The sequence below is a fragment of the Eschscholzia californica genome, unplaced genomic scaffold (assembly GCF_041429995.1).
Source record: "Eschscholzia californica isolate CP2 unplaced genomic scaffold, dmEscCali1.0.p SCAF_4, whole genome shotgun sequence".
NCBI classification, from domain to species: Eukaryota; Viridiplantae; Streptophyta; class Magnoliopsida; order Ranunculales; family Papaveraceae; genus Eschscholzia; species Eschscholzia californica.
In genome coordinates this window covers 4,998,152-5,010,503 of record NW_028238461.1, presented here as the reverse complement: position 1 = coordinate 5,010,503, position 12,352 = coordinate 4,998,152, and the positions used below count along the sequence as shown (strand labels likewise).

Genomic DNA, 12,352 nt, shown 5'->3' with positions numbered 1-12,352 from the left:
ACAATTGAAAAGCTGAAGCTCTGCAAGGCTTCAGTAGGTCTCTCGGTCTGAGAGAGCCGGATGGCCGCATCAAGAAGGTTATGTTAGCACCAATCCAAGTTGAAAGAGAAGTGGATAATCTATAACTCCAAGTCACAGGTTTATTTGACCCCAAGTGGGAGATTGTTATATGGTGGGGTCAACTAGAATGCAACTTGCCATTAATTGCCAAGACCAAAATTCAAAGGCTATGAGCCTAGGCTTTGAAATTCACATGCAGAAAACGGATGGAAGAAGAAAATCAATCCATTCCCTGGATTTGAGGAAGAATTTTTTCTCCCATGCATTAAATAATGAAGACTTTTGTTGCCTAAGCATTTAATGTGTTGTTTTTGATTTCACGGGTAAGAAGGCTATAAATAGCCAGAACCATTCTCAACATTAGCATCCCATTCTTAAGTCTCCTGTATAAGTGAGAGAGTGAGAAAGAGTGTGAGATCAGAGAGTTGTATAAGTGTGTGAGGGTGAGAGTTGTAGTGAGATATTGTAACCGGGGAGTACATTAGACTTTGTGTACGGTAACTCGGGTAAGTTGTAACTTCATATTCATAGTGGATTTGCTTGGTGCGGCTGAAAGAGGACGTAGGACTTGCTCCGAACCTCTATAAATCTTGTGTGTCATTATTCTTTATTTGCTTCGTGGTTATGTTTGATTTATTCACCATTTCATCCAAGGTCCTGGTTTTCCGCATTAGAGAAAAACTCTAAGTAGACTGATCACCTATAAGGAGTGGTTATTTTTCTCAACAATATTATCCTCACCTCCAACTAATCCTGATTCCATGGTTTGTTTCATCTATGAAAGTAAGGATCTTGTATTCTGTCGCCCTCGAAAAGATAAACAATGGAGAACCCATAAGCTCCCTCTTGACGTTACATCACCCCGGTCCATGTTTTGTTTTAAAGATAAACTACATATTCCTTGTGGAAACAATCTTCACCTCGTTGTCGAAACAAAACTTCATCTTAAAGATGAAGATGACGAAAGTCTATCTATATCGCAGTTTCAAGTAAGTTGGGATGATGATTTTGAATCACCACTAGGAGGTATCTTGTGCGGTATAAATACATCTTATGTTGAATCAAGTGATGAACTCTTCAAAGTCATTCAATTCATGGAGGTTTATGATTCTAGTGAATATCGTGATCTTAAAGTCTTTAAGATGGAATGCAAAACAATTTCAGTTTCTTTACCGTGCTCGAATTTAACAACACCTTGGTATACACCGGATTGGATTTCAATGCCTACAGATTTCAGGTAACTTAATTACATCTTGTTGTACATGTGTACCTTTTTACGTATTATGTAACTTGCATTCGAGAAAACAAACAACTAACCATTGTTTGATTTCAAAATTTGTAGACTTGCCGAGGAAAGAAGAAAAGCAGAGATATCATGTAGCACCAAGGATGATAATGATGGAACAAATATAAATTATGATGTCTGCAAGAAAAGCAACGGAGATGAGTTAAAGCAGACAGGAGCTTGGGCTACTCTTAATCAGAACGTCATAGGCTTAATTGCTAGTCATCTCCGTCCAGTAGATTATTTGAACTTCCGTGCAGTTTGCAGAGAAAATCGATCGGCAATCCCTGCAGCGAAGTGGAAAATGTCTTCTTCAGAGACTCTAAATGGAACTTTACCTCCATGGCTGGTTTTCACTAGAAAAAACGACGACATCCACTATTTTACAGATCCAATGCATAACAGCGATAGGTTCCTCATGAACCATTCAGAGTTTTTATCTGATTCTACCATACGTTTCTCAAACGGTGGTTGGTTCTTAATGTCCAGAGGGGAGGTATCCATATTCTTCTTCAATCCTTTCACAAGGGAGATTATCCAACTTCCAGACTTCTCTGATATATGCGGTTATGCTTTTTATGGAATCTCATTTTCGTCCTTGCCTACTGCTTCTGACTGTAAAATTTTTGCCGTACATGGAGGATGCCTTCGCGATAGGGTTTACCTCTTCTCTATTTCACGAGGAGATGATGCTTGGAACGATAAATATTTTCTTAATAGCCGGTTGCCTTCCAATGGGAAGGTTATGCAGTTCACCCCTTCGAGTAACAATCCTGTTTTCTACGATGGGAAGTTCTACTGCCTAGATCGTTACGGGACTCTGGGAGTTTTTGATCCAGAAAGCTTTGATTGGGAAGTTCTTGCCAAGCCCCAAAAACCATGTAACTCTATTTATCAGTCTTACTTGGTGGAATGTGAACAAAAGCTCCTATCGGTGTTTGTTGGTCAGAATGGAAAATCGGTTCGAGTTTTCAGACTAGAATTGGAAAAGGAAATCTGGGTTGAAGTCAAAAGTTTACGGAAGAATATGTTGTTGATCAGCAGTACCTCATGTGTGTCAGTAATAGCTCCAAGTACTCACATGGAGAACAATATATACTTTCCTCGATTCCTCGACGAAAAGATTATGTATTTCTCTCTTGACACAGGTAAATATCACTTTGTCGGGGGTCAACATTCTGCTCAGGATTTCTGCAACACTGAGGTACAATTATATTGCAGTTGGGTTAAACCTAACTGGACGCCGACCACAGTTGAAGAACGCACTTGGTTTAGTAAAGAATTGGACTGTCAAGCCCATGATCAGCCAACATAATCCGTCTGTGGGACAAAATTGTGAACAACCACTTCCATGATAAATATATAGCAGTATGGGGCCATTTATTGTTAGGATCTTAGTTGTGCTTAGAACTTCATAATTTGACATGGCTTTATCATTTTAGGTAGGATTGTTGAATGTGTTTGTGTATAACAGATTGATAGGTGAAGTTTTTCGGGACATGATCATTAATGGAAGTTTTAAAGGTGCCTCCTGGTAAGTTCGTGCTTCCTTTGATTAGGTCAATCTAGTTTGCTTGTATTTAGTTAGAGGCGCCCTAAATGAGTGGATTCGCACCGAATTTTCAAGATCCACATAGTTCAACTCTAATATTTTGAGTTTCGTGGTGAAAGGGTTGGAAGGTAACACAAAAGTTCCTGAATAACTTTCATAATGTTACTATATTTTCTAGGGTTTTCTCACGAAATTCTAAACAATTGTTCTCTAGTTTGTCTCTTTTTTTTATTTAAGTAAAATGAAAATTTTCAAAAGAGCACAAGTTCCTCAAGGTGTAGTTGTCTTTTTCTATTTTTACCCAAGTAGACGGTGAACCAACCAAAAAGAGACGCACAAGTTCCTCAAGGTGTAACTCTTTTTTATTTAAGTAAAATGTATGGAACACGACAAGTATTGACAGGGCCGTGTGGTGGGGGGTGTTGGCAGGGCGTCCGCACAGGGAGATCTTTCTACAAAATTCAATCCCAATCAATAATTGATAATCCAGATCGGAGGATCGTGGATGATGTTAATTCATTTACCAGACAGCACTTTCATTTTCTTTGATAATTTTTCGAAATGTTGTAGACTTGGCAACCTTTAGTAGAATACTTTATGGTATCTATCCACCACTCTGGATCAGCTTTTAGTCATGTACTATCAGACATGTCTCTTATCGTCTGCCGCTTTCAGCAACCCAGTTCCTTTTCAGCTATCATTGAACGACTTGGTATACCTTTATTTCCCCAGATACATTGATAGTTTAATATTTTATATATGGAGCTGCTATTAATAATTACTCTCTAACTTGATTCATTATACTTTGGTTTAGTAAATTTGAGAGTTAGGGTTTGCATAGGTTCTAGTTCAGAATTTATGTATGCGCAAATGAAATAAACCTCTACAACGAGTTTTCATCAGTTTATTTGGGTTGTCAGCAAACACCCATTAGCATGCTGTAGCCTTGAAGTTTAACCATATGATCTTGTTCAAGAACTTCAATCTCTACTTGAACTGCATGCCTTTATTGTTTTTCGTATTCATCTGTTTGTCTTTCAATTATGTTACGATCTTCCTGCAAGTAGTGGGTGTCTTCGAAATTTTGTCAACTTTTAGTTACCTCATTCACACGATGCAGGTGAGTTTGATGATTTACTTGAGGATAACTCTCATGGTCTTTCCGAGTCTTTGCACGAGATAACAACTGAATACAAAGATGAAAATAATTTCTCATTAGCTCAAAGTAATGGCATAAATTTGGAGAATTATCACAAGTTATTAGACATTCAGAACTTGACACTAGAAACACCAACAAGTAAAACTACTGGAGGTTCATAGAAAGGATCATTTACTGGTTAGTAAGTTTCACTGTTTACTCACAACTAACTATTTTCGACACAAAGTTATTCACTTCAACTAATTTGTAGGTTATCGGTCCTAGTGGGTGCGGGAAGATTTTGTAGGAGACGGGAATATCAAGTTTTACATAGAAGATGCAGAAGAGATGGCTTCTCTTGAGGTAACTACTGAAAGATATAAAGGTAGAAGATCGAGGAGTATATTTTCCTTCCTACTTGGACCGAAGGCCCATTCCCACCCAAGGTACTAATTGGTTGCTAGTAGATTTTTATCGTTCTCTTCCGACAATCAGCATTTGTACTTCAAAAATTGACTCCTCTCTTCTGTTTCAGTTCACGATCGGAACAAGTCGCCCACAAAGCCTAGTTCTTTGAAGAAGGATATCAATGAAAGTAATAGGCTTAATGATATCTCTGAGGTAGAAGTCTCCCGGCCTAAAGAAGAAGATCTTATCCAAGTTTTAGGAGATGTTCATTTGGGCTATATATTATCTCGTTTCAATGGGCTTGATTCTACATATGAGTGGTCTAGTGTCCTTTCGCTTGGTGAGCAGCAACGTTTGGCATATGCACGTCTATTGCTTTTGAAACCCAACTTGGTTTTACTTGAATCCACCAGTGCCTTAGATGAAGCAAATGAGGTAATTCTATGATTTAATCTCCTTATTTTTCATATACAAATGCACCCGGACTAAACCATGGTTGTGGCCTCATTTTGTTATAAATATTAATGTCATTTTTGCAGGGTCATTTATACAAGCAGATTAAAGCTGCAGGAATAACATACATCAGTGTTGGACATAGGAGAACCCTCTACGATTACCACAACAAAGTCTTGCATATATCTAAGATTGATTCTGATGATAATATTTCTACTTGGGATGGTGGCGAAAAGAATTGGACCATCAAGCCTATTATCAGCCAACACAATCCGGCTGTGGTACAAAATTGTGATCAACCACTTCCATGGTAAATGTATAGCAGTATGAGGCCATTTACTGTTAGGATCTTAGTTGTGCTTACTATGACAAATACATAGCAGTATGGTTTTATCATTACACTTTTCTCTTTTCTTTTTTGGCAGATAGGATTGTTGAGTGTGTTCGTTTATAATAATAGATACATACTATAGATTGATAGGTGAAGTTTTTCTGAACATGATCATGAATGGAAGTTTCAAAGGTGCTTCCCGATAGTGTTATTGGCACCTTCCCTGCCTCCTTTGATTTGGTAAACCTAAGTTTATTGTATTTGATTAGAGGTGCCCAATATCGGTGGATTAGGACTGCATATTTTGTTACAATAGATAGATAAATTTGTGGTGAAAATGTTGGAAGGTAACAACAAATTTCCTGGGTTCATAGTGTCAGAATTTGAAATAGAATGATGAGTAAATGCGCAAAGATACTAAGCCACAACCTAAATCAAATCCTTCATTCATCTCTATTCTAGACCTGAAATGTTGAGATAGCAACAGTTTAAAGCCACTTATGAACAAATGACCTAATGAGCCCAAAAGAGTCCAACTAATTAAATTTCTATAACTTATCCCTGGCTTAAGCCAGGGTTAGACCATATAACTCTCAACCCTAGCTCCTGATAGAACTCAAGTATAAACAGTACTCCTCTTGAGAATTTCAGATCGAAGCCCACTGAGGTACTCTTCTCTCTCTCTCTCTAACTCTCATCTCTCTCTATCTCTAACTCTCTCTAACTCTTCTCTCTCTCTCTCTCTCTAACTCTTATCTCTCTCTAACTCTTATTTTCTTCACAGAATCAGATCTAGTCTTCTAGTTAGAGAATGGCAAAAGGCAAAGCACAAAAAGATAACTCCAAAGCACCAAAAAATGGCAGCAAGAAAAAAACCTGGATGTGTTCTAACTGCGAATCTATGTTTGCCAGCCAAATCGAATCAATGAGCACGTGAAGATACATGGTGTTTCTTCACGTGCTCAGTGAGTTCGATTTGGTTGGCAAACACATAAAAGGTGAATTTTTCTTCTGCATCAAATTTCTTCTCTTTCCTCATAAAAGGTGAATTTTTCTTCTTTTTTTCCCTATTCTATTTTGCAATTTGTGAAGCTCTTTCTCTCTGTCTCATCAATGGAGAAATACTTACCACCACCAATTCCTAGAGCAACAGAAGAAGAAGATGAAGTAAAGAGGAGGAGGAGTATTTGGGGAACACCACCAGGTCCTAGAGCATCACCTTGGCTTGTCTTCCCAACTGGAAAATATGGTAATTATCAAACTTTTTGTAACCTAATTGAACAACCCCATAACCAAATTTACAGAAAGTGTATACCAGAGTTGAATGGAACTTCTTATTACCAATATGGTTCTCATCAAGGTTGGTTAGTCATCCTCTTTCATGAACCAGATTATCATTATTCAATTGGGAAGTTTGGGGATTGTATTTTATGGAATCCAGAGTCGTTTGAAACAATCCAACTACCCAATTTGCTTCAATTTATCCAAGAAAAAGAACATTTAGATCTCATATTATCCTCACCTCCAACTAATCCTGATTCCATGGTTTGTTTCATCTATGAAAGTAAGGATCTTGTATTTTGTCGCCCTCGAAAAGATAAACAATGGAGAACCCATTAGCTCCCTCTTGACGTTACATCACCCCGGTCCATGTTTTGTTTTAAAGATAAACTACATATTCCTTGTAGAAACAATCTTCACCTCGTTGTCGAAACAAAACTTCATCTTAAAGATGAATATGACGAAAGTCTATCTATATCGCAGTTTCAAGTAAGTTGGGATGATGATTTTGAATCACCACTAGGAGGTATCTTGTGCGGTATAAATACATCTTATGTTGAATCAAGTGATGAACTCTTCAAAGTCATTCAATTCATGGAGGTTTATGATTCTAGTGAATATCGTGATCTTAAAGTCTTTAAGATGGATTTCAATGTTATGAAGTGGGAACAAGTTCACAGTTTGGGTGATCATGTACTATTTTTAGGCACGTCTACTACAGCTTCTTGTTCATCTACGGACTTGGGTCTAACAAGGGGTTGTGTTTATTACATTCAATATCAACGAAATTTGTTGTTCAAATTTGACCTAGAATGCAAAACTATTTCAGTTTCTTTACCGTGCTCAAATTTAACAACACCTTGGTATACACCGGATTGGATTTCAATGCCTACAGATTTCAGGTAACTTAATTACATCTTGTTGTACATGTGTACCTTTTTACGTATTATGTAACTTGCATTCGAGAAAACAAACAACTAACCATTGTTTGATTTCAAAATTTGTAGACTTGCCGAGGAAAGAAGAAAAGCAGAGATATCATGTAGCACCAAGGATGGTAATGATGGAACAAATATAAATTATGATGTCTGCAAGAAAAGCAACGGAGATGAGTTTAAGCAGACAGGAGCTTGGGCTACTCTTAATCAGAACGTCATAGGCTTAATTGCTAGTGATCTCCGTCCAGTAGATTATTTGAACTTCCGTGCAGTTTGCAGAGAAAATCGATCGGCAATCCCTGCAGCGAAGTGGAAAATGTCTTCTTCAGAGAATCTAAATGGAACTTTACCTCCATGGCTGGTTTTCACTAGAAAAAACGACGACATCCACTATTTTACAGATCCAATGCATAACAGCGATAGGTTCCTCATGAACCATTCAGAGTTTTTATCTGATTCTACCATACGTTTCTCAAAGGGTGGTTGGTTCTTAATGTCCAGAGGGGAGGTATTCATATTCTTCTTCAATCCTTTCACAAGGGAGATTATCCAACTTCCAGACTTCTCTGATATATGCGGTTATGCTTTTTATGGAATCTCATTTTCGTCCTTGCCTACTGCTTCTGACTGTAAAATTTTTGCCGTACATGGAGGATGCCTTCGCGATAAGGTTTACCTCTTCTCTATTTCACGAGGAGATGATGCTTGGAACGATAAATATTTTCTTAATAGCCGGTTGCCTTCCAATGGGAAGGTTATGCAGTTCACCCCTTCGAGTAACAATCCTGTTTTCTACGATGGGAAGTTCTACTGCCTAGATCGTTACGGGACTCTGGGAGTTTTTGATCCAGAAAGCTTTGATTGGGAAGTTCTTGCCAGGCCCAAAAACCATGTAACTCTATTTATCAGTCTTACTTGGTGGAATGTGAACAAAAGCTCCTATCGGTGTTTGTTGGTCAGAATGGAAAATCGGTTCGAGTTTTCAGACTAGAATTGGAAATGGAAATCTGGGTTGAAGTCAAAAGTTTACGGAAGAACATGTTGTTGATCAGCAGTACCTCATGTGTGTCAGTAATAGCTCCAAGTACTCACATGGAGAACAATATATACTTTCCTCGGTTCCGCGACGAAAAGATTATGTATTTCTCTCTCGACACAGGTAAATATCACTTTGTTGGGGGTCAACATTCTGCTCAGGATTTCTGCAACACTGAGGTACAATTATATTGCAGCTGGATTGAACCTAACTGGTCGCCGACCACAGTTGAAGAGCGCAATTGGTTTAGTAAATTATCATTACATGAAGTAGAACAATAGTGTATTTTGATTGCTGAAGCTTGAACAAATACTTATCTTCAATCTTTAGAAAAGTTGTAGTTGATTAATCTTGTTCATTTTGCATAAATTTATTCTTAAATTGGTGGTTGATCTTTCTTTATATCTTTTGTCGTACTTGGGTTTAATTGCGTTTTCGAAACCCACTTAGTCCTCAATATATCTTGCGAACTATATCGTCTTACCTGAATTTGGAGAATTATCACAAGTTATTAGACATTCCGAAATTGACACCAACAAGTAAAACTACTCTCATCAGAGATTTATCATTGGAGGTTCATATAAAGGATCATTTACTGGTTAGTAAGTTTCACTATTTACTCACAACTAACTATTTTTGATACAAAGCTATTCACTTCAACTAATTTGTAGGTTACTAGTGGGTGCGGGAAGACTTCGTTGTTGAGGACCATGGCTGGTCTTTGGAGTACAGGAGACGGGAATATCACATTTTACATAGAAGATGCAGAAGAGATTGCTTCTCTTGAGGTAACTACTGAAAGATATAAAGGTAGAAGATCGAGGAGTATATTTTTCCTTCCTCAGAGACCTTATATGATTTTGGGCACACTTCGTCAACAATTGCTTTCTCCTACTTGGACTGAAGGTCCAATTCCCACCCAAGGTACTAAATTCTCTGATACGCATTCACATTCATGTATTAAAAAATGTAGCCACTTTATTAAGAACCTGATCACTGACTTAGACTTGGTCTAAATGGTAGCTAATAGATTTTTATCGATACTTCTTTTTTCTCTTCCGACAATCAGCTTTTGTACTTCCAAAATTGTCTCCTCTCTTTTGTTTCAATTCATGATCTGAACAAATCGACCACAAAGCCTAGTTCTTTGAAGAAGGATATCGATGAAAGTATTAGGCTTAATGATATCTCTGAGGTAGAAGTCTCCCAGCCTAAAGAAGACCTTATCCAAGTTTTAGAAGATGTTCATTTGGGCTATATATTACCTCGTTTCAATGGCCTTGATTCTACATATGAGTGGTCTACTGTCCTTTCGCTTAGTGAGCAGCAGCTTCTGGCATTTGCACGTCTATTGATTAAAGCTGCAGGTATAACATATGTCAGTGTTGGACAAAGGAGAAATATTATCTTCTGATGATAATATTTCTACTTTGGTTGGTAACGAAAAGAATTGGACAGTCAAGCCCATTATCAGCCAACACAATCCTTCGTCTGTGGTACAAAATTGTGATCAACCACTTCCATGATGATAAATATATAGAAGCAGTATGGGGCCATTTATTGTTAGGATCTTAGGATGCTTAGCTTCATAATTTGACATGGTTTTATCATTTTACTTTTTCCTTTTTTTATCACATAGAATTGTTGAGTGTGTTTGTGCATAACAGATTGGTAGGAGAAAATTTTCGGAACATGATCACAAATGGGAGTTTTAAAGGTGCTTCCCGATAGTGTTATTGGCGCCTTCCCTGGCTCCTTTGATTTGGTAAACCTAATTTGATTGTATTTGGTTTGAGGTACCCAAAATCTGTGGATTCGGACATATTTTGTTATAAAATTTGGTTTAAATTCCACATATAGTTCAACTCTAATGTTTTGAGCAAACACCCTGTAAATTTTTCGTTATATAAAATTCGTGGTAGAAGAGTTGGAAGCCATCAAAATATTTCCTGACTAATTCTAGGGGTTCACACGAAATTATAGACAAACTTCTAGCTTCCCACGAACTTCCTTACCTAAGCGAATTCGTTAAAACTGAGATGGTACGCTTCTCTCACTTGCGCATCCTTAATTTGTTTTATACATTGTACCAACTGGTACAAAACTCCTTCTAGTTTGTAGTTTTCAAATCAAAATAGTCAATTGCTGAAACGAAATCTCTTCACCCTAGTCAAAAAATCTGGAAAAAATGGAAACAACAAGGGCAAAGGGTCATTCATTTCTTATGTGTTCTAGAGGTATTACATGTGCAAGTCACAAATTTTTAAGTCCAACAACGACCCAGCTAAAAAGAGACGCACAAATTCCTCAAAGCATAATTGTTTTTTTTTTATTTGAGTAAAATGTATGAAACGCAACAAATAGAGTATCGAATGGATATCTCCCTGCCAACGGAGGATGAATGAAAACGAGATCTCGGATGAATGAAAACGTGTCAAGAGATCGATAGAATGTGGAGTACGACCCAACTAAGTTTTGTTGCAGCTCAAACAAAATAACCCAAAAAGTCTTACTTCAGTGGTACTGTCCAGTGAGAGAGCGGATTGGAAGCAAAACGAAGTGAGGTTGGGTCGGCAATCTTATGAAATTTTCAACCTAATACTACTACTTCGCTCGTGAAGTGTAGGTGTTAGGAGAACTTAATCAGTTGATTTTTTTCGCACATCCAAAAAGAAACCATGACGCTTTTAAGTTATAGAAAAGATGGTTGTAACTTGTCAAACAAAAGACAATAACTGAAAAACAAGCTAGGTAAAATGACCAAAGACTCCAACAATAGATAAGAATCACTAAATATCCAAGTACCTGTTAACACAACCTAAACCAACTTGATGCTAAGATTGAACAAAACGCGAAGGAATAACCCGCCAATAATAGATTATGTACTTTTGGATTAGATTCTTGACAAAACGCGAATGCTAACCACATAAAAGGTGTTCGCAATTATAGACACTGGCTTTTATGTTGTTCGAGAAATAGTTTTTGTCGTCCCGTTGTGCCGCAAAGGAAGTTTGAAACGTAATGTATGATCACATTGGGAGCGAAAAGACAATTTCATTTGAATATGTGATCCGAGAGAACACGTACTTCAAAAATTACCTTCGCTTTCTATGATAAAATGGTGTAAGGGAAAATTGGATGTACATGCTGAAAATGTGAAATTTTATAGCGACTTCTTAAATACCAATTCTGCTACTAATACCTTGTTCCCGACCTTGGTAACTATTAGCTTAGTTAGATTGGATCAGCAAACCAGGACACCTTGTTCATGTAGAGTTGGTTCCTTTCTGATTGTCGCACTCTGACTCAATCTGAGTGAACACCTAGTTCATGTAAAGTTGGTTCCTTTCTGATTGTCGGGCTCTTGGCTCAAAATTTGAGTTATATGTCTCTTAGAAGTCTGAATTAGGTACGGTGTACGTCCAAGTCTGACTTGTTTTGGTCAAGGCTGTAACCTTTTCATATACAACTGGTACGGTGTACGTCCAAGTCGGACTTGTTTTGGTCAAGGCTGTAACCTTTTCATATACAACTGAAATCTCAATTCAGATCGATTTCGGCCTAGAATCGACATAACGAGCCAAGAATCCATCCACACAAACATTCTAAAGTTAGGCGGGATACAGCGGTCTTAAGTTCCGAAGTTGAAGAAACAGAAAAAGTCCTCATCCCAAAGGAGCCTAGTTGATCGTCTGACGGACAATGTCAACATGATTACCATTGCATCATCTAGTAGGTTACTACTGCAAGAGTAAAAGTGGTACTTACCCATATTTTTGAACACCTTAATTGCTTACATACTGCTTAAGAGAAAGACAGGAAAAAAGGACCCAGTGACCTGTTTGTTGGGCCAGCTGGGGTTCACATGTG

At 37.7% G+C, this 12,352-nt stretch overlaps 2 protein-coding genes across 2 annotated transcripts; both read left to right on the top strand.

Moving 5' to 3' along the window:
* Nucleotides 1-1,218: 1,218 nt before the first annotated feature.
* On the top strand, nucleotides 1,219-2,748 carry LOC147541878 (F-box/kelch-repeat protein At1g57790-like). Its single transcript, XM_086633775.1, has 2 exons — nucleotides 1,219-1,297; nucleotides 1,403-2,748. Exons 1-2 carry the CDS (start codon nucleotides 1,281-1,283, stop codon nucleotides 2,658-2,660), a joined length of 1,275 nt encoding a protein of 424 aa, XP_086489901.1. The 5' UTR covers nucleotides 1,219-1,280; the 3' UTR covers nucleotides 2,661-2,748.
* A 3,503-nt stretch (nucleotides 2,749-6,251) lies between these two features.
* On the top strand, nucleotides 6,252-8,884 carry LOC147541877 (uncharacterized). The gene is made up of 2 exons (XM_086638102.1): nucleotides 6,252-7,410; nucleotides 7,516-8,884. The coding sequence occupies exons 1-2, from the start codon at nucleotides 6,878-6,880 to the stop codon at nucleotides 8,435-8,437; spliced, it is 1,455 nt and encodes a 484-aa protein (XP_086494228.1). The 5' UTR covers nucleotides 6,252-6,877; the 3' UTR covers nucleotides 8,438-8,884.
* The last annotated feature ends 3,468 nt before the right edge of the window (nucleotides 8,885-12,352 follow it).

What these genes read in the sequence shown, in the direction of transcription:
- LOC147541877 (XM_086638102.1), top strand. Translation starts at nt 6,878, where the DNA reads ATGTTTTGTTTTAAAGATAAACTACATATTCCTTGTAGAAACAATCTT. An exon ending in TCAATGCCTACAGATTTCAG is followed by an intron (nt 7,411 to 7,515) that starts GTAACTTAATTA and finishes CAAAATTTGTAG; the next exon opens with ACTTGCCGAGGAAAGAAGAA.